At 42.1% G+C, this 22,278-nt stretch overlaps 1 protein-coding gene across 6 annotated transcripts in view; it reads left to right on the top strand.

Moving 5' to 3' along the window:
- Positions 1-22,278, top strand: part of LOC129859158 (dipeptidyl aminopeptidase-like protein 6) — a 344,660-nt gene that overhangs the window by 141,235 nt on the left and 181,147 nt on the right. The window contains exon 1 of one of the 6 annotated variants that reach the window (XM_055928577.1): positions 17,729-17,764. The exons of the other annotated variants lie outside the window; for them this stretch is intronic. Coding sequence (XP_055784552.1) covers positions 17,744-17,764 — 21 coding nt within the window. The 5' untranslated portion in view covers positions 17,729-17,743. Of the gene's footprint in view, positions 1-17,728; positions 17,765-22,278 lie in introns of those variants that run through there. 6 annotated transcript variants of the gene reach the window in all.

Below are 22,278 nucleotides of genomic sequence, written 5' to 3'. Positions count from 1 at the left end.
CACTAATGCTGGGCGATTAGGCCTGGCTTGTAGTCGGCGCGTTCCAATTCATCCCAAAGGTGTTCGATGTGGTTGAGGTCAGGGCTCTGTGCAGGCCAGTCAAGTTCTTCCACACCGATCTCGACAAACCTTTTCAGTATAGACCTCGCTTTGTGCACAGGTGCATTGTCATGCTGAAACAGGAAAGGGCCTTCCCAAAACTTTTGCCACAAAGTTGGAAGCACAGAATCGTCTAGAATGTAATTGTATGCTGTAGCGTTAAGATATTCCATTATTGTAACTAAGGGGCCTAGCACGAACCATGAAAAAACAGCCTCAGACCATTATTCCTCCTCCACCAAACTTTACAGTTGGCACTCGGGCAGGTAGCGTTCTCCTGGCATGCACCAAACCCAGATTCGTGTGTCGGACTGCCAGATGGTGAAGCGTGATCCATCACACCAGAGAACGTTTCCACTGCTCCAGAGTCCAATGGCGACGAGCTTTACACCACTCCAGCCGACGCTTGGCATTGTGTATGGTGATCTTAGGCTTATATGCGGCTGCTCGGCCATGGAAATCCATTTCATGAAGCTCCCGACAAACAGTTATTGTGCTGATTTTGCTTCCATAGGCAGTTTGGAACTCGGTAGCGAGTGTTGCAACCGTGGACAGCGCTATGGGCTTCAGCACTCGGCAGTCCCGTTCTGTGAGCTTGTGTGGCCTACCACTTCGTGGCTGAGCCGTTGTTGCTCCTAGACATTTCCACTTCACAATAACAGCACATACAGCTGACCGGGACAGCTCTAGCAGGGCAGACATTTGACGAACTGACTTGTTGGAAAGGTGGCATCTTATGACGGTGTGATGTTGAAAGTCACTGAGCTCTTTAGTGAGGCCGTTCTACTGCCAATGTTTGTCTATGGAGATTGCATGGCTGTGTGCTCGCTTTTATACACCTGTCAGTAATGGCTGTGGCTGAAATAGCCAAATCCACTAATTTGAAGGGGTGTCCACATAGTTTTATTTATATATATATATATATATATATATATATATATATATATATATATATATATATATATATATATATATAGTGTAGATGAATTATAGCGCTATGGATCTCAACCTCTAAACAGCCACGTTAGCTATGGTCTATCCTATCAGGTTGATAAGATGAACACTGCACTGCTTTTATTTATTTATTTACTTCTTCATTTACCAAACTGCAATCCCAACAAAATATGTCACATTTTGCTGTTGCTATTCGTGATGTTCCTTGCCATTGTTTTTGACTCTGTTCCAAAAGTTCTAGTTTTATCATGCTAACTTGATCCATGCTGTTGTGCATCTGTGAGTACTTTTTCACACCATGTCCTCCAACCATATCTCAGGAAGTGGGTTTTGCTGAATTATTTATTTACACCATCTGTTTACCTTGACAAAACTGTGAACCACTATGGCTTGTGGTTTGTTCATCTTTATTGAGATGATCACTATTTACAGCTAGTCGTTTAACATTCCCCTGTCAGGTTTGTGAGTGGCTGGCCATTCAAGCTGATTGTACTAATGAGTGGTGTGCTGTGTAAAACACGGGTTGAGGTTTGCATGCATACAGTATTTCATGAGATTGACTCATTGGCCAATGGTGGTTTCTTTGTGTTTGTTGACTCAGGTAGTTCTAGTGTGATTACAATTCAGTACACACATTGATGAATGATAGGCAATGAATAGAAGTGGTAAAACTGTACGTGTGTGTGTGGGGGGGGTCCTGATGTTGGTTCAAGCCTCTCTTTCCAATAATGCACTTTCTATTAGTGATGGGTGGAAAAATCGATAGTTACATTTCGGGATATTATTTCAGAAGATATATCACAGTATTATTTTTGACAATATCACAATATTATTTGTGCTCTAGTTGGCAGCACCTTCACCTCCTGCATAGCTTGTTCTCCAGCTTATTTTTAAATACTGAGCCAATTGGTTTTCAGCACTTTTATTTCCATGACTGATCAAAACTTGTTCTAATAATTACAATAATAATACAGGATCCAAAGTTGCTTTTCATGGCTCTCTCTTGTCTCTCTGCAGCAGATTTATGGTGAGCAATAAAATCACAGTTTCTAATTGCAATACATATAGAATCATGAGATTGCAATACATATCATAACTGCACCTAAGTATGGTGATACATCGTATCATGAGGTCCCTGGCAATTCCCAGCCGTAGATTCTATGGATTTCACTTTAAGAAGATGACATCACTAGATCAAGATGGCCACAGCAGAACCGTTTTGAAATTGTTTTCTGAAAGGGCAGGTTGAAAAGTGAAATCTCTGAAAGTGAAATTTTCAGGTTCTGATCTATGGACAGATTTGCACTTTTACCTTCTAATGGTGTAGGCAGGAAAGCTGATCCTAGATCTGTGCTTGTGTATGACCTTTAGTTTAAAGGCATCTGCCCTGGCAGGAGTCAGTCCAGTCATGTGACTGTAATGAAACGAGGGCTGCAGTGCCATTCCGATCAAGCTGTCCAAGTGAAAAGGACAAATCCATGTGTGATGAGAAGCATACTGACTGACCCTCCTATGGAACCTCCAACATTGAGGGAGATTGAGGCATTGCCCTGCCATTGCCCTGACACCTTTCAATCTTTTCTTGGGTCCTGTTCAGTAGGGCACACCGCAGCAAGAAGTTTTGCAACTGTATTTTTCTCATCCTACTCTGTCTTCTCATACTTTTTGTGTGCCCCCTCATCCCTTTAAAACATTGAATTATGTCGTCATTGGGCTCCAGTCTATCCTCTGGTGAGAAAATCCTATTTTGTCGATACATAGTGCTGCTTTCACACTATAATCCTCTCTGATGGTGCTAATTCTCTGTGTGGTGAAAAGGCTCATTGGAATCAAATCAAATGCCTCTCCCTAATTCTGGCCTCATCCTTTAGGGTCCCTGGGGGTTTTCCTACTGTGTGTGCTTTCTTTAGTATGGGCATCAACTGGTCGAGGGAAAGAAACTCCTGGCCCTACTTATCAGTTGTTGGTCCTTGAAATTTTTTTATCTGAAAGTCTACATACGTTCTAGTCTTTTCTCACACTGCCCTGAGAGAGAGAAAGATGAGGAAAAATAGCAAAGGAATAAACAAACACACACACACACACTTAGAGATGTTTATAGATTATCAAGGCTCAAGCCCTTTGCATGCCCTCTTAAAACCTCAACCAAGAGAGAATTTAATTATTTTAGGGTTTTATGAAAACATAAATGAATATGCAAAATGGCAATAAAATGGTAAGCATTAAATATATATTCGGATCTGTTTTTTCTATTATATTGTTACTGTGGCAGCAGATTTAGAGCGTATTCCTCTCTGTAATGCTCAGGGTTGACATGTGCCTTACTCAGGTGGAAAAAGCATTATGCAAAAACACAACACAGTGAAATAGAACCCATTTCCCGTTCCCATTCTCCATCTATGATCTCAGTGGTCAGAGTGTGAATGAGTGCCCTCAATCAATTCCACTTCAACTCTCGACTTGACTGAGTTCGAATGGAATTGATCCCATGTCCAAATGATGACTTAAGCTTTAAGACTTGAATACTTTATTGTCCATCTACTCCTAATGGAGAGCTAGTGTTGGATAGCTGCAGTGATGTCGCTTCGAAATAAGACTGATGATTTCACTGGGATGATAGAGTCTTTCGGCTATAGGCAGAAAGTTGAGCTGGCGCCAGGCAGCCAGGACTGTTGCAGCATATGTCACATCATCATGGGCTTTGGGGCTGTGTGTATGTGTGTGTTGGTGGGGGGGGCTCCAGGCTCTCCTTCTACACAAGATGGAAGATGGAAGATGGAAGATGGAAGAGATGAAGTGCAACACAGCTGGCACTGGCACACTGTTGTCGGTCTGCCATTGTGTTGCACTAGGGAATGGTGGGCATTGTGCGCATTCAACCAGAAATCTGCACATTTTAGTCCTTTACACCCTTTTATAATTGGACATAATGCAGAGCACTGCAGCAATGTAGATATCCAGTCATAGTATGATGAGCAGGCAACATACTTTGTTTTCTGTCAAATGCAATTCGCTCAACTTGACTTGGCGCAATGGCTGTGCTCTCAGTTTTGGACTGTTTCATTCCATAACCCATTTGCCAGTATCTGGTACCTCTCGTGGCATGAACAATTATTTTCACTGTTTGCAATGTAAAATAAAATCTGAGTTAATTCAAGTTGCCTCCTCTGTAATGTGAAAATGTGCCTGATATTCAAAGAATTGATTAGTGTTGGGCCGGCCCGGGTTTATGGTTTGGTCAACATTGTAGCCTGTATAGTCCAACGCGTGACAATTGCTCTGGTGAGAGAGAAGTGCGCCTGTATCTCTCTCAGAACTAGAATGAGACTCACTTTCCATGATCTCTCTCCCTCTCTGCTAGACACGAGCCTGCAACTCTCATCTGTCCAGCGTTGCACTTCATCATGTGTTTCCTTATAGAATCATAGCCGCGGGAAGCGTGCTGGAAGTGCCGCAGCACCCCTGATAAATTGAAATGCATTTGCCTAATTTATAAAATTACTGCTGTCTGTTCAGAAAGAAATGAAATAATTCAGAATACTACACCAGGAGGCCTATATTTTAACCACAGAGGATCAATAGCTTATTTCAAATAAATAGCCTAGCTGTGGATTGTGTGTATCCCAATAACAAGGCATGCCTACAGTCGGGAACGTGTGACAAATCTGTCAATGAACAGCATGCTGCCAAAACTGGCCTTTTGCAATATTTGAAATACAATCACTGGAAAACACCTGTTGGAAAGCAAATGGATTCTGCTGAAAAGGGAATATTAATCTGTCTGTAGGCTACCAAATACAGTATGTTATAAACTTCCAAATAGACCTCACCATTTGTGAGGTGTTAAAAAATATTTAGCTAAAGTCTCCAGTCATCTAAAATGATGTAGAATTGCATGAAATACCATTTATAAAAGGGCAATTATTCCCGGACACTAGGCTTTAAAAAACGACTCTACGGCTCTATGACAGCACGCAAAATGCGTTCCAGTACCTCAGTCACCCCCCTCTCGGCTCAATTTTTGTTTCGGTACCTCTCAATTTACAAATTAAGCACTGCACAATAGAACCAATGGGATAGTCCCAGAAGTTCAAATTCACAGTATACATCTATTAGCAGATCCAAAACAATCTGTTTTAGGGTGATGTGTGTGTGTGTATGTATGTATATATATATATATACACCACGACTAAGGGCATAGCGACACAACGAGGAGTGCCTGGATACAGGCCATATACCACAAACCCCAGAGGTGCCTTATTGCTGTTATAAACTGGTTACCAAAGTAATTTGAGCAGTAAAAATAAATGTTTTGTCATACCAATGGTATACGGTCTGATATACCACGGCTGTCAGCCAATCAGCGTTCAGGGCTCGAACCACCCAGTTTATAATGTCATACATCAGTAGACCCCTTTCTTGTTGATTCCATATGACATGCAAGTGCACACCATTCTCCCTTGTAATGGATTATGCATGCGGTGACCGAGGTGTGAAGCAGACCTATGCTTTATTTATCACAAGCACACGTTCCGTTAACCAAATCAGGTTAAAGCTCCATAACAGGACACTTCTCACTAAGCAATATTTCGGACCAATCAAGGCGGCAGAAGGGGGTCATGTGACCAACAAAAACATGGAGGGGAGTTCATGTTAATGTTCTTAATGTATTCACAATGTATAGTTAGGGCAGAAATGGGCTCATTTGTTTATGCGCTCAGTGTGGGTAAAAAAGTGTGTCATTCATCCAACGCTTGTGCAACGTTCACCCAGCTGGGTGGTGGTACCGTATTTTACTATAAACCAGTATTCATGCACATACTGGTTTGTGTTTTTACTTTAACAGTACTTCAATGTTTGGTTTGTTAAATATGATATGCAACTCCAGCACGTGTAATGTCCGTTTTTATAGTTTATTCGGCTTGCTACTTGAGTCATCTTTCTCCCTCTCCTCCTGCTGCATGCTCCTTCGCACACCAAGCCCTGCCCCTTGTCACTCAAGGAGAGAGCAGTTTCTCCAACATGGAGTCACGAGCACTTTCTTGCGGTTCACTCAGCAGTTTGCATGGTCAGATAGATGCAACAACATATAGGTGACATACTGCTTTTCACAAGTGTTCTGTAATGAAGCTACTAGTTTGTGTATCTACTGTCTGGTAGTTTATCTTTTCATAGCAAGTTGTGGCTAAAATAAATCTTGTTAGCCACTAATGCTAATTGCTAGTAGTGCTGAGCGATTAACCGAAATGTCGGTTATTTTTTACTTTTTAAACAACTTGGCCTACATCGGTTCAATTATTTGAATTCCATTTAGTTATTTTTTCTTCTCTGAGCTCAATGCTCAGTTTCTCTAGAGATAAATTGGATCAGGCCTGAACTGTGCGATGTAGTAGGGAGTTGTAGTTTGCCTCATTACACGCACCTGCCATTCATAATTACGCGCACCTGCTCTTCATCATTAGGCACACCTGGACTCCGTTACCTCCCCTTTAGCTGGCACTCCCTTAGGTTCATTCCCCAGGCAGTATTGTTTTCTGTTGTTCATGTCTAGACGCTACTCCTACATTGTATCGGTCCATGTTTCTTGTTATATTAAACTTACCCCTTGCTTCTCAACTCCCAGCGTCTATGTTACATTAGTGCAGAAAATGTGGTAATTAAGTACAATGATCATAATCCATTGCGTGCCTACTTGTCCGGTCTGTGTGGGGCAGACATGGAGTGGGAGAGAAGAGACAGAAGAATGCATGATCGAGAGGGATAGAGGGCAGTTGCTTTGTGAGGTACGGTACCAGTCAAAAGTTTGGACACACCTACTCAGGATTTTTCTTTATTTTTACTATTTTCTACATTGTAGAATACATCAAAACTATGAAATGACACATATGGAACCATGTAGTAACCAAAAAAAAGTGTTGTCATCAAGGCAAAGGGTGGCTACATTGAAGAATCTCAAATATAAAATATATTTTATTTTGTTTAACACTTTTTTTGGGTACTGCATGATATATCAAGTAAAAAAATTAACAACAATAGTTATTTGTTTAGATATAGTCATGGGTACGTTTTTTTAAATAATTCTACAAAGTCCTAGAAAAAACATAGGGTTACAGCCTATTTTCGTTTCCCTTACAATAAAATCATTACAGTGTAATCTAATTGAAAAAGTATTAGTATATTCGATTAGTAGAGTTATAGTAATTAAGTCCAGTTACTGCTTCTTTAGACAAGGTAGGAACGAAAACGATAATATAACCATCCAGGTGCACAGGTGAAATTATTTGCAATATTCCTAAACAAAACCACCAGTGCATCAACACATATTTAAATGTTGACTTTTATGTTACAAATTTTTGCTTAGTAGCCAGAGCAATGCTGCCACACAGGTGGTCATGTGATAAATGCATGGACAGCACAGATATTCTTGAAAAAAGTGACATTTGGAAATAGAGCTGCACGTCTTGAATTCTAAAGAGTTATTTGACAATGGTAAGTGTAATATAAACAGCAGAATATGCTCTTTCTGGTACTACATAGAAATCAAAATATTTTACCTGCATGTGACTGAAGGAGGATTTAATAAAGTTATTATCCTTTCCCTGCATCTGTAAATTACAAGATGTGCCCATCTCTTCATGTACAATTTGACAACTGATAGGCCTAATATTGTCACTAATCAGATTATTGTCAATTTAATGTTGTCTATGGGCTAACTCTCTTTTTATGTGAGAAATTACTTTCGGTATAGGTTAGGGCTGAGCGATTATGGCCAAAATCTCATATCCCGATAAAGGTAATTTCATATCCCGATAACAATACATATAACGATATAGCACATTTTCTGTAAATTCAATAAATAAAGAGTTTAAATAAAATGACCATGTAAAGGCATATTTCTTATTACATTTTGAATTATGCTCAACAAATAAAAGGTACTTATTCATATTTGATTATTTCTCCTTTTATTTAGAACCTTTGTGCAAATTTTCAACTAAGCATGAAACAAAATAAACAATCTGAATGTATAAAATCTAAAAAGGTAAATAGAAAACACTTCAACTATAGTTGCAAATATATATACACCTCTCCAAAAAATAAAGGGAACACTTAAACAACACAATGTAACGCCAAGTCAATCACAATTCTGTGAAATCAAACTGTCCACTTAGGAAGCAACACTGATTGACAATAAATTTCACATGCTGTTGTGCAAATGGAATAGACAACAGGTGGAAATTATAGGCAATTAGCAAGACACCCCCAATAAAGGAGTGGTTCTGCAGGTGGTGACCACAGACCACTTCTCAGTTCCTATGCTTCCTGGCTGATGTTTTGGTCACTTTTGAATGCTGGCGGTGCTTTCACTCTAGTGGTAGCATGAGACGGAGTCTACAACCCACACAAGTGGCTCAAGTAGTGCAGCTCATCCAGGATGGCACATCAATGCGAGCTGTGGCAAGAAGGTTTGCTGTGTCCAGAGCATGGAGGCGCTACCAGGAGACAGGCCAGTACATCAGGATACGTGGAGGAGGCCGTAGGAGGGCAACAACCCAGCAGCAGGACCGCTACCTCTGCCTTTGTGCAAGGAGTAGCAGGAGGAGCACTGCCAGAGCCCTGCAAAATGACCTCCAGCAGGCCACAAATGTGCATGTGTCTGCTCAAACGGTCAGAAACAGACTCCATGAGGGTGGTATGAGGGCCCGATGTCCACAGGTGGGGGTTGTGCTTACAGCCCAACACCGTGCAGGACGTTTGGCATTTGCCAGAGAACACCAAGATTGGCAAATTTGCCACTGGCGCCCTGTGCTCTTCACAGATGAAAACAGGTTCACACTGAGCACGTGACAGACGTGACAGAGTCTGGAGACGCCGTGGAGAACGTTCTGCTGCCTGCAACATCCTCCAGCATGACCGGTTTGGCGGTGGGTCAGTCATGGTGTGGGGTGGCATTTCTTTGGGGGGCCGCACAGCCCTCCATGTGCTCGCCAGAGGTAGCCTGACTGCCATTAGGTACCGAGATGAGATCCTCAGACCCCTTGTGAGACCATATGCTGGTGCGGTTGGCCCTGGGTTCCTCCTAATGCAAGACAATGCTAGACCTCATGTGGCTGGAGTGTGTCAGCAGTTCCTGCAAGAGGAAGGCATTGATGCTATGGACTGGTCCTACCCGTTCCCCAGACCTGAATCCAATTGAGCACATCTGGGACATCATGTCTCGCTCCATCCACCAACGCCATGTTGCACCACAGACTGTCCAGGAGTTGGCGGATGCTTTAGTCCAGGTCTGGGAGGAGATCCCTCAGGAGACCATCCGCCACCTCATCAGGAGCATGCCCAGGCGTTGTAGGGAGGTCATACAGGCACGTGGAGACCACACACACTACTGAGCCTCATTTTGACTTGTTTTAAGGACATTACATCAAAGTTGGATCAGCCTGTAGTGTTGTTTTCCACTTTAATTTTGAGTGTGACTCCAAATCCAGACCTCCATGGGATGATAAATTTGATTTCCATTGATCATTTTTGTGTGATTTTGTTGTCAGCACATTCAACTATGTAAAGAAAAAAGTATTTAATGAGAATATTTCATTCATTCAGATCTAGGATGTCTTATTTTAGTGTTCCCTTTATTTTTTTGAGCAACATGATGTCAGTACACTGTGGGAGGCAGTCAGGCCAGATCAACATGATGTCAGTACACTGTGGGAGGCAGGCAGGCCAGATCAACATGATGCCAGTACACTGTGGGAGGCAGGCAGGCCAGATCAACATGATGTCAGTACACTGTGGAAGGCAGGCAGGCCAGATCAACATGATGTCAGTACACTGTGGGAGACAGGCAGGCCAGATCAACATGATGTCAGTACACTGTGGGAGGCAGGCAGGCCAGATCAACATGATGTCAGTACACTGTGGGAGGCAGGCAGGCCAGATCAACATGATGTCAGTACACTGTGGGAGGCAGGCAGGCCAGATCAACATGATGTCAGTACACTGTGGGAGGCAGGCTGGCCAGATCAACATGATGTCAGTACACTGTGGGAGGCAGGCAGGCCAGATCAACATGATGTCAGTACACTGTGGGAGGCAGGCAGGCCAGATCAACATTATGTCAGTACACTGTGGGAGGCAGGCAGGCCAGATCAACATGATGTCAGTACACTGTGGGAGGCAGGCAGGCCAGATCAACAATTGGATCTAGTTGAAACAGGGAGGGACTATCTGTACTTGTCCAATAAGAAATGCTCCTTTTCATTTTCAGTTGCACAATGTTTTAATACAGTGTGCACTACTGAACACGTCCCTGCTCTCATTGAACACAGCCACAGACAACCCAAGAGCAAACATTTGTTATTGAGCAGATTATACACTCTTAACCAGAGCCACTAGACAACATAAACATGCATCATGTTGAAACGGAGAAATGAGATGGCTACTGTATTATGGATGATCAACTGGTTCTAGAAACCCCATCAGTAAAATATGAGGGCTGAGAAAGTACTTCGGAAGGAATACCTGCCTTTATATTCAATACATTTATTTTAAAGGAACCTTACTGTCTCTCAGCATTGCACAAAACCAACTATAGAGGGCAGAATTCTCTCACAGGAGACGACTGAACAGAACAACGGAACATTTGCTCCAGTTTGTTTCCTCTTATAAAGCTACAGTATATATTTTTCAACCGTGAAACGCTATAGGTTCTCATATGGTGCTACTTTAAAAGCACTTCCATTATTTCCCAACCAAAGATTTATACAGGACCACCTCATCATCATTTATGCATTGTTATTTTTATTTTAGTGAGCTCTCAGACAATACCAAGAGTCAACAAAGTCCAATCTCTTTCCTGTGTCCGACGCCCTCTATTTCAAACTTTGCTTTTTGGGTTGACTCATCTTAGCAGGTACTGCATCATCTGTTGTGTTAAGACGCTTTTAGCAACCTCTCCATGATCAGAGATTTCCCGAGGGTCTCTGCTGTTCGTTTCTATTATCAAAATAGAATCAGACTTGATGTACTGTATCATAGAGTCCAGTCAGAGGTTGGGTAGTAGTAAGTAGAGGGTTCTCATTCTCTTGGTAGGGAAGCTTGGGGTTCGTATTCATCTATCATTGATTTGCCAAGGAATTTTTGCATAACGCCCCTTCCATCCTCCATTACGCCTACAACACACAGACACACACACACACCAGCGCTCAACTGAAAGAGCCGTGCACCTTTCGTTGTTTCTAAGAGAGAATCAGCTTGTCAGAACCACCTGCAGAAGCTGATCTTAAGATTTAATTGGGCCCATACAGCTGGCTCAAGCTTCTCTCAAGCTTCCCCTTCAGAATTAATTTTAAGAAAATGTTTTTTGATCTGCCTTTTGATGCCTTTTGATGAAGACTGATATTTCCTAGTGGTCAGCTGAACTTTCCCTTCTCACTCAGTCTCTCTCAAAGCTAATTTGTTTAAAATCACTGTCTTGCTGTGTTGTATTATAAGGGAGGTCTACTGGCTAGAGAGGCTTATGGATATCAGAAATAGTCTTTCCATTCATCGTAATAACACTTTTGTTATGAATGTTATTGTAAACAGTGGCAATGGTGTTTACTTGCTTATTCTTGTTGACAGTTCAAATCCATCTCTCGCCACCTCCCAACCCTTTTAATTCCAAAACTCAGGCACTTTCCTCTCCCTCTGTGTCTAGTCAAGACAACTCTCAATTACACACCAAAATATCCGATTAGTCTTCTCCCCTTCCCTTAATTTGTTGCATTGAAGGCTTTTAGAAATATTAGTGAGATTTAAATTATTTCAGTGTTTGGGCCTTTAGGATAGCTTTCAAAATGCAGCAGGACAAATGAGAATATCCCTGGAGCTAAGTGTTGACTTTTGGGTCAGACCATATTATTTTGTAATAAGACTATTACCTATAACCTTAAAAATAACTACTCTCAGTTTCTTCTCAAAGATACTGTACGTTCCATATACGCCACAGTTTTCACTGTCAAATGTTGATGGTGTGTGTAACTGCAGTTACGAAATGACATCCATCTTCTGTAGATTGGTCCCTGTTCCGATGCATACTTGAAATTCAGCCCATGCTGCACAAAGTTGGATCCCTCTCCTCCTGTGACCTGTTGAAAGCTGTTGAGGGGAATAAGTCTTCCCCTCCTTCCCTGCGGTCTTATTTCCTTTCTATTTCCTCACTCGCCTTATCGACCTCATCTTGGAAAATGGTGTTGGCTCGCTGAAGCAGAACATTACACTGCAACCCTTGTGTCCCTCTCTGCGCACAGAGTCTGGCGCAGGTCATAGCAGAGCAGGCTACACGGCTTTTCATTTCTGTTCAACTGAGCTACGTTCACTACCACACCATACTGTTTAAATATTGTCTACCAGGTGAAGCTGTGTGTTTTCAAGAACGGTCTGGGTGGGTTGTCTTAATATTGCATCCATGCCACCATATACTGTTAAAATGCTAATCTGTGTGAAACCACATTGTGGGTTTTAAATTGTGTTTAACTTCCGCACATACACACTGACACACACACACTCACACGCACACAAATAAAACTATGCTGTTTTTCAAACTGCCTTGGTCATAGATCAATGTTATATAGCACATATTTTTAAAATATTTTTTATCTCTGTTCACTCCTTCTATAACGACTGATGATTACAGCACCTTATGTTGACATGTGTTTTCCCCATGTTGTTTCGGAGTTGGACTCTCGCTCTCCGTCTTGGTTTCGCCCTCCCTCCCTCTCGCTCTCCCTATTGGTCCGTCCCTCCCTCCCTCCCTCTCAATTCAATTCAAGGGCTTTATTGGCATGGGAAACATATGTTAACATTGCCAAAGCAAGTGAAGTAGATTCATTTATTGTTTATTTCACTTTTCTTTATTAACAGTAAACATTACACTCACAGAAGTTCCAAAATAATGAAGACATTTCAAATGTCATTGCGTATATATACAGTGTTGTAACAATGTGCAAATAGTGAAAGTACAAAAGGGAAAATAAATAAATATGGATTGTATTTACAATGGTGTTTGTTCTTCACTGGTTGCCCTTTCTTGTGGCAACAGGTCACAAATCTTGCTGCTGTGATGGCACACTGCGGTATTTCATCCAGTAGAAATGGAAGTTTATCAAAATTGGGTTTGTTTTCAAATTCTTTGGATCTGTGTAATCTGAGGGAAATATGTGTCTCTAATATTGTCATACATTTAGCAGGTTAGGAAGTGCAGCTCAGTTTCCACCTCATTTTGTGGGCATTGTGCACATAGCCTGTCGTCTCTTGAGAGCCAGGTCTGCCTACGGCTGCCTTTCTCAATAGCAAGGCTATGCTCACTGAGTCTGTAGTTAAGGCTTTCCTTAAGTTTGGGTCAGTCACAGTGGTCAGGTATTCTGCCACTGTGTACTCTCTGTTTAGGGCCAAATGTGTCAAGTAATTATCTTTTTGTTTCCTCATGATTTGGTTGGGTCTAACTGTGTTGCTGTCCTGGGGCTTTTTGAGGTCTGTTTGAGTTTGTGAACAGAGCCCCAGGACTAGCTTGCTTAGGGGACTCTTCTCCAGGTTCATCTCTCTGTAGGTGATGGCTTTGTTATGGAAGGTTTGGGAATCACTTCCTTTTAGGTGGTTGTAGAATGTAACCGCTTTTTTCTGGATTTCGATAATTAGCGGGTATTGGCCTACTTCTGCTCTGCATGTATTATTTTGTGTTTTACGTTGTACACTGAAGATAATTTGGCAGAATTCTGCATGAAGAGTCTCAATTTGGTGTTTGTCCCATTTTGTGAATTCTTGGTTGGTGAGCGGACCCCAGACCTCACAACCATAAAGGGCAATGGGTTCTATAACTGATTCAAGTATTTTTAGCCAGATTCTAATTGTTATGAATGTCGAATTTGATGTTCCTTTTGATGGCATAGAAGGCCCTTCTTGCCTTGTCTCTCAGCTCGTTTACAGCTTTGTGGAAGTCACCAGTGGCGCTGATGTTTGTCCTGTAGTTCTCTCTCGTTCATCCTCCCTCCCTCTCTCCATCTCTCTCTTTTCCTCCCTCTGTTTCTATTGAAGGACCTGTGAGTTGTCTTCCAGGGCATCTATCAAGAGCCACTGCTCTTTATTAGTTGATCTTTCATGTAACCGTTATGGGACTGTTTCAGGAAACGGCTGCGCCTTCCGGAAATGTGCTTCTGCCTGTTTGAAGAATTACATTTAGATATGAACTGAAAGGGAATGTATATTTTTTATTTAATTTTAATCTGAGAAAATAGCTTTCTTGTGGCTTGTCAGAAAGGTAGAGTATGTTTTGAATAATCGCTCTGGAAAGAGCTTGCATTGAATGAATGGGTATTGGGTAGAGAAAAATGGTGCAAAATTGTTATGGGAGGAAATTGACTTCTACTCTTCTGAAGAGGACCTTTGGATGTTGGTTGACGACGTTAAATAAAATGGAGGGAAAGTTACATTTTCAAGTCATGTTCTGAAGGTTTTCATACAGGAAGAATTCCCACACCAGGTCTCAAAGAAACATCAAGTTATAACAATCACTCTGGGTGTTGATCATGTGCCGTGGAAGAATATACTTTTTAATTTGCTTAAGAAGAAACATAAGTTGTCAAAAGTAATTTGTCTAGAGCTTGAATGGTCAATGTTATGAGTTTGATTGAATACCACAAACTGTCAGGGATTGTCTCTAAATTCCTTAATTTAGTGTAAATTTATGGAGGATTTGTCATGCCCTGGCCATAGAGAGGATTTTATTCTCTATTTTTGGTTAGGCCAGGGTGTGACTAGGGTGGGCATTCTAGTTTCTTCTATGTTCTCTATTTCTTTGTGTTTTGCCTCATGATGCCATCTATTTTGTGAAGTGCACCAGTCCCTCCTGCAGGAAAGGACCCCCACAACATGATGATGTCACCCCCGTGCTTCACGGTTGGGAGGGTGTTCTTTGGCTTGCAAGCCTCCCCCTTTATCCTCCAAACATATTGATGGTCATTATGGCCAAACAGTTCTATTTTTGTTTCATCAGACCAGAGGACATATTGCCAAAAAGTACGATCTTTGTTAACATGTGCAGTTGCAAACCATAGTCTGGCTTTTTTATGGCGGTTTTGGAGCAGTGGCTTCTTCCTTGCTGAGCGACCTTTCAGGTTATGTCTATAGGACTCGTTTTACTGTGGATAGAGATACTTTTGCACCTGTTTCCTCCAGCATCTTCACAAGGTCCCTTGCTGTTGTTCTGGGATTGATTTGCACTTTTCACACCAAAGTAAGTTCATCTCTAGTAGACAGAACACGTCTCTTTCCTGAGCAGTATAACGGCTTTGTGGTCCCATGGTGTTTATAACTTCATACTATTGTTTGTACAGATGAACGTGGTACCTTCAGGGAACGTCCGTTTATTTGATATGCACCACGGCCCTCTTGACTCCATGCAGCAGTGCGTTAACCACGGCTCTTGTCTGCTCAGAGAAAAGGAAAAAAGACAAGCTCTTTTTACACACGTGTGAAAAAAGACAAGCTCTTTTTACACACGTGTGTCGATAAATGCAAATCCTTTTGTTGGGACAGCAAGCAGAATTCTGCAATGAGAGAAATGACAGTCCATCATTACTTTAAGATATGAAGGTCAGTCAATGCGGAAAATGTCAAGAACTTTGAACGTTTCTTCAAGTGCAATCGCAAAAACCAAACGCTATGATGAAACTGGCTCTCATGAGGACCTCCACAGGAAAGGAAGATCCAGAGTTACCTCTGCTGCAGAGGATAAGTTCATTAAAGTTACCAGCCTCAGATTGCAGCCCAAATAAATGCTTCACAGAGTTCAAGTAACAGACACATCTCAACATCAGCTGTTCAGAGGAGACTGCGTGAATCAGGCCTTCATGGTTGAATTGCTGCAAAGAAACCACTACTAATGGATGCCAATAAGAAGAATAGACTTGCTTGGGCCAAGAAACACGAGCAATGGATATTAGACCGGTGGAAATATGTCCTTTGGTCTGATGAGTCCAAATTTGAGATTTTTTGTTCCAACCGCCGTGTCATTGTGAGACGCAGAGTAGTGAACGGATGATCTCCGCATGTGTGGTTCCCACCGTGAAGCATGGAAGAGGAGGTGTGATGGTGTGGGGGTGCTTTGCTGGTGACACTGTCAGTGATTTATTTAGGATGTAAGGCACATTTAACCAGCATGGCTACCACAGCATTCTGCAGCGATAGGCCATCCCATCTGGTTTGCGCTTAGTGGGACTATCATTTGTTTTTCAACAGGACAATGACCCAACACACATCCAGGCTGTGTAAGGGCTATTTGACCAAGAAGGAGAGTGATGGAGTGCTGCTTCAGATGACCTGGCCTCCATAATCACCCGACATCAACCCAATTGAGATGGTTTGGGATACGTTGAACCACAGAGTGAAGGAGAAGCAGCCAACAAGTGTTCAGCATGTGTGGGAACTCCTTCAAGACTGTTGGAAAAGCATTCCAGGTGAAGCTGGTTGTGAGAATGCCAAGAGTGTGCAAAGCTGTCATCAAGGCTACTTTGAAGAATCTCAAATCTAAAATATATTTTGATTTGTTTAATACTTTTCCATATGTTATTTCATAGTTTTGATGTCTTCACTATTATTCTACAATGTAGAAAATAGTAAAAATAAAGAAATCCTTGAATGAGTAGTTGTGTCCAGACTTTTGACTGGTACTGTGTGTACGCGTGCAGTATAGACAGAATATGGATAGAATATGTAGTATATCTGAAGAATAGTATATGTACAGCAATAGGGAAATCGGATGGCCTTGACTAGAATACTGTATATACATATGAAGTGCGTAAAACAGTATGTAAACGTGAAGGTGACCAGTGTTCCATGACTATATTTATAGGGCGGCAGCCTCTAAGGTGCATTGTAGATTAACGGGTGGTAGCCCGCTAGTGACAGTGACTAAAGTTCAGGGCAGGGTACCAGGCGGAAATATGTGAAAGCGTTTTAGTCTCACATATTTCTGTGTGACTACCAGCAAAGCCTTCGTGATCAAACAGCAGCCAGACACTTACCATCCCTTCATTATAACCTGTAGAGCTGTCACGCTAATGGCTTGATAAACAGTTTAGCAGTGATCGTTCCCAATCACTACAGGTCTCCAGTGGAGGTGTGGAATTACCTTGGAGCTCTCTCAACAGCCTCAGGATCCATCAGATAGCGCTCATTAGCGTTAGCAATAGCATTATTGCTCTAATCCCGTTTTCCACTGTATAGATACAATGCGCTGCATTGAAATTTGAAGGGGGTGGGGCGGATTGGGTGTTTAGACGATAACAGTGGGGTTTTGTGGTTTTGAGAAAGACCTGCCTCTCTTCCCTTTTTCCACCCTTACAGCTAAACACAACGTCCCACTCCGTCTCAGGCGAGACAGTGAAACCAGCCCACTCGTCTCCCTCGTCCTCCTCTTCCATTAGGGGTGGTTAATGTGTGGGCCTTAGAGGTGGACTGGGAGACAGACGGGGTTGTTTTTGTTTTGATGGAAACTGAGCTTGGTAATGTCTGGAGTGTGTTGGCTGAGCCTCCATAAAGGACTGGCCCTGCAGCCTGCTGTTGTGTAGCCAGACTAACGCTGGCGTACTCCAGGATACTGTTCGACCACGGACCTATCCCACGGGGGTTGCACGTCAGGAAGCCGTCCCGGGTGGAGATGGCCATTAAGTTCTGGAGGGTGAGTGTGATATGCTGTGAGTGGCTGTGTTCCTTGGTCTGTTGGCACTGTGTGTGCATAAGATGGTCTATTTTGCGCAATATCTCGCCTTGTGTAGCCCATTTTGTTTGAACATATTTTGAAATCTATTGGAGTTAAATAGCAGTCAATTCAGATGCTTCAGAAGGACCACTATTCTCTCTGAAAGCATTGAGATCATTGTTCGATGCTAATGTTTTGTAACTCCATAAGGTTACAAAAGGAATTCCCTTTTGCCCAGAGAAGACTGTACCATTTGTTTGATAAAGCTGTGCCTTTATGGCCTTGCCTATACAGTAAGTCAGCCCTAATGAGGCTGTAAAACATGAGCAGGCTGGGGCTCGAAAAGGTTTACTGTCTGCAGGGACCACTGCCTTTCTTGGTAGTGAGAGTAGTGAGACACAACGTTTGTCCACTTCTTTAAAGGTGTAGGCTATATACCCAGTGGTGTTGCAACCTAATGAGCTTTCAGTGGCATCTTGGGTAGTCGACCCAAAGCTACTACAACCTGCTGGGGCCAGTCAATATCGCATTCCCTGAAATATGGAGACTTAAAAGTTCAAGGCGGGATTTCGGAGAAGTCGCTGTGCGCTACACCGACCATTGAATACAGATGTCTGCCTGTGATTTGTGCCGGTCGACCGGGCTTGGGAATGAAGAATGAATCCTAAGTATCTTTCTCGTTTTAGTTTTTTCCTACCTGTATCAATCTTCCCTTGTTCGACTACCTCAGGGACCTCCTTTTTCAATCCCATCCCTATCAATTATCATCGTTGTCCAGTCTAAACTCTTTTTCCGTTTCTATCCATTCGCCTTTGAACGTCCGTTTATTTGATATGCACCACGGCCCTCTTGACTCCATGCAGCAGTGCGTTAACCACGGCTCTTGTCTGCTCAGAGAAAAGGAAAAAAGACAAGCTCTTTTTACACACGTGTGTCGATAAATGCAAATCCTTTTGTTGGGACAGCAAGCAGAATTCTGCAATGTATTGATCTGTGCAGTAGCCCACCGCTGCCTTCTAAAAGGGCGATCCTTCCTGAAAATGGAGTTGATCTATCGGGGAAGTGTGACGTTGTCTCGGCTTGGTCTGTTCAAGTAGATGTTTTCTAATAGTTACTGAGGTTGAGGCCTCCCCAATACAATAAAGCCTGATTTACTTGCTCATTGAATGCCACAATGTCCAGATTATCAGAGCTGTAATTCGCTGTGTATGGTAGGAACAACATTTCTGTCTGATTCCTTCAAATCTAATCAACAGCTAATAGCGTTGTTTGTTTTGTGCTAATCATGGAAATTGGCTTGGTTAATGCTCAGCACAGTAAACATGTGTGGAAAATTAACACATTTAATCAATTATGTCAATGTTAACTGGCTTGAATGAAAACAAGGCTAGGCGCAACATTTTGGTGAATTGAATTCTATACTCTTGGAGACAAAGGCAGAGGCGGAAGGTAAAGCAGCAAACTGACTCTGACTCTTCAGCAGTACCCGTCACCTACTCTCTCTTTCTCCTTTCTTAACGGATGTTTCGTCTTGTCCTCCCACCTCAGTAATTCACTACAGAGACCTTTTGGCTGTTCTCCTTGTGCCTGTTTCAATCTGCAGCAGCGCTGCTCTTCTTCTATGTTCTCTGCCATCCATTCCTCCCTTGCCCTCCCGCCAGTGTCCTCCTTAAATCCAAAAGGAAAGTGTTCAGTGTCATTTCCTCCTGCCTAGTTCCTTTACTCACGCTATTTGTGAGGTGAGGCTGCTTTGAGTTTCTCATGTGAAAGGCACGATTCAGACAAGGATCTTATCTTTTCTTCTAAATGCTGTAATGCTTCTTGTCACGTCAGGAAGGCTTTGCACAGAGTTGGAAGTAAAGTCATTTCAGGGTTGTCAGTTTTCTTCTATACATCATGCTTGAGTACTGTAAATTTGCTTGACATCGTTTTGCCTTAATTGAAAATAAAATGCAATAGTTGCATAACTCAAGTACACTGCTGGTTATCACTTAGGCCTGGAAAACCTGCAGTGCACTCAGGCCAATCCGTGCCATGACTTATAATGCAGTACTACCTCAGAGGAACAACCAGAACTGGACTGGAGTAGTGCCCTATATTCTTTTGAATAACACCACCACCTATACAGAACAGCCTTGAGACAACTCACCTCTCATACAGAACAACATTGAGACAGTTAACTCACCTCTCATACAGAACAGACCTGAGACAGTTAACTCACCTCTCATACAGAGCAACATTGAGACAGTTAACTAACCTCTCATACAGAACAGCCTTGAGGCAGTAACTAACCTCTCATACAGAACAGCCTTGAGGCAGTAACTAACCTCTCATACAGAGCAACATTGAGACAGTTAACTAACCTCTCATACAGAACAGCCTTGAGGCAGTAACTAACCTCTCATACAGAACAGCCTTGAGGCAGTAACTCACCTCTCATACAGAGCAACATTGAGACAGTTAACTCACCTCTCATACAGAACAGCCTTGAGACAGTAACTAATCTCTCATACAGAACAGCCTTGAGGCAGTAACTCACCTCTCATACAGAACAGACCTGAGACAGTTAACTCACCTCTCATACCTTACTGCCCAGGTCTTGTGAATATCAGATGTTCACCCCAGCCAGGCAGCTGCAGTGTCATTCCCAGTGGAAGTGACATCCATCATGTTGTCAGGGCCTGGTGCTGTCGGCGCAGAGGCGGGCCTGGCCCGGACCTCCGCTCTCCTCTGTTTACCGTGACCACCATTCATCAGGAGAACAAACAGTAGCTCAGGGACACATGGTGGTTTCATCACAGTACAACTGCTTAAGACTTGAACTCTACTGACCACCTGCTCTGATTCTCTGCACCTTAGCACGCGCGCGCGCGCCCACACACACACACACACACACACACACACACACACACACACACACACACACACACACACACACACACACACACACACACACACACACACACACACACACACACACACACACTGTACGATCTTGCTACACACACATCACAACTGCTGCTACCAGGCTCTTATTATGATTGTTAAATACTGCACAAGTTAAACACTTGCCCCCAATGTGTTTCAATCCATGCTACCATGGCAACCTGTTTCTGGTCAATTTGAGAAACTGTGGACCCACACCCAGGTCTAAGACATAGTGGAAGCAGCTAGAGTAACTACTGTACTATCACCCCTGATCAGTGGTGAAAATAACTAAAGTAAAAATACTTTAAAGTACTTAAGTTGTTTTTTGGTGTATCTGTACTTCACTTTACTATTTATATTGTTGACAACATTTACTTTTACTTCACTACATTGCTAAAGAAAATACTCCCTGACATCCAAAGTACATTTTGAATGCTTAGAAGGACAGGAAAATGATCCAGTTCAGAAACTTATCAAGATAAACATCCCTGGTCATCTCTACTGCCACTGGCGGACACACTAAACACAAATTCTTTGTTTGTAAATTATGTCTGAGTGTTGGTGTGCCCCTGGCTAACCATAAATACAAAGAAAAAAAAGAAAATGGTTTGCTTAATATAAGGAATTTGAAATTAATTATATTTTTACTTGATACATAAATACATTTTAGCAATTACATTTACTTTTGATACTTAAAGCTGCAATATGTTGGGAGTCCTGACCAAATTTGCATAGAAATGTGAGTTATAGATCTGTCATTCTTATTGAAAGGAAGTCTAAGAAGTGGTAGATCTGGTGTAGGTACGCTATTTCTATGCTTCCCATTTCTAAGTTTCATTTTACTTTTGGTTTTGTACACCAGCATCAAACAGCTGGAAATACAATATTTTTGGTTATGTAAAAAAAAATGTTTTACAACAGTTTAGATGGTATAATGATTCACTACACTATACTTGTTTTGACACATAAACTGAAATTAGGAAAACTATTTGAATTTTTGCAACCAGGAAATGGTGGAGTGATTTCTGCATGTTGCACCTTTAGTATTTTACTGGGTGACATACACTTTTACTTAAGTAATTTTCTATTTAGGTGTCTTTACTTGTACTCAAGTATGACAACTGGGTACTTTTTCAACCACTGGACATAATCAGAGATGCATGTAAATTAAAATAATTTGAAGCTCCTTTACAAAAGGGCTTCCGTTGGGTTAGATGGAGTACTCTTAACCATCATGATCTGATTGTGTCTCATCAATGTCGCCAATAAAATGAATAGGGCCTACCAGCTTAGAGAGAAACTGCATTCATCAAAAACAAAAGGGAGGAACATTGATAGGTTATGCAGCGTTTGGCAGAATATCCCGTTCTTTTGGTCTACCACTGATGTTTCATGTCCCCAACCTGCTTGTTTCTCTCCTCGTAGCATTCCTGTAGCTCTGGTAATGTGTTTCATGCCTGGCTGCTCTCTGTCATTTGAAGATAATTTAGCATACTCCACCTTGCCTGTCATTTCTTCATCAACTGACAAGACAAGGTATTGTGTTATGATTGAGGTGTGTATGC

Source organism: Salvelinus fontinalis, chromosome 7, assembly GCF_029448725.1.
Source record: "Salvelinus fontinalis isolate EN_2023a chromosome 7, ASM2944872v1, whole genome shotgun sequence".
NCBI lineage: Eukaryota > Metazoa > Chordata > Actinopteri > Salmoniformes > Salmonidae > Salvelinus > Salvelinus fontinalis.
The sequence above is the reverse complement of the archived record's forward strand: the minus strand, read 5'-3'. Positions and strand labels throughout refer to the sequence as shown.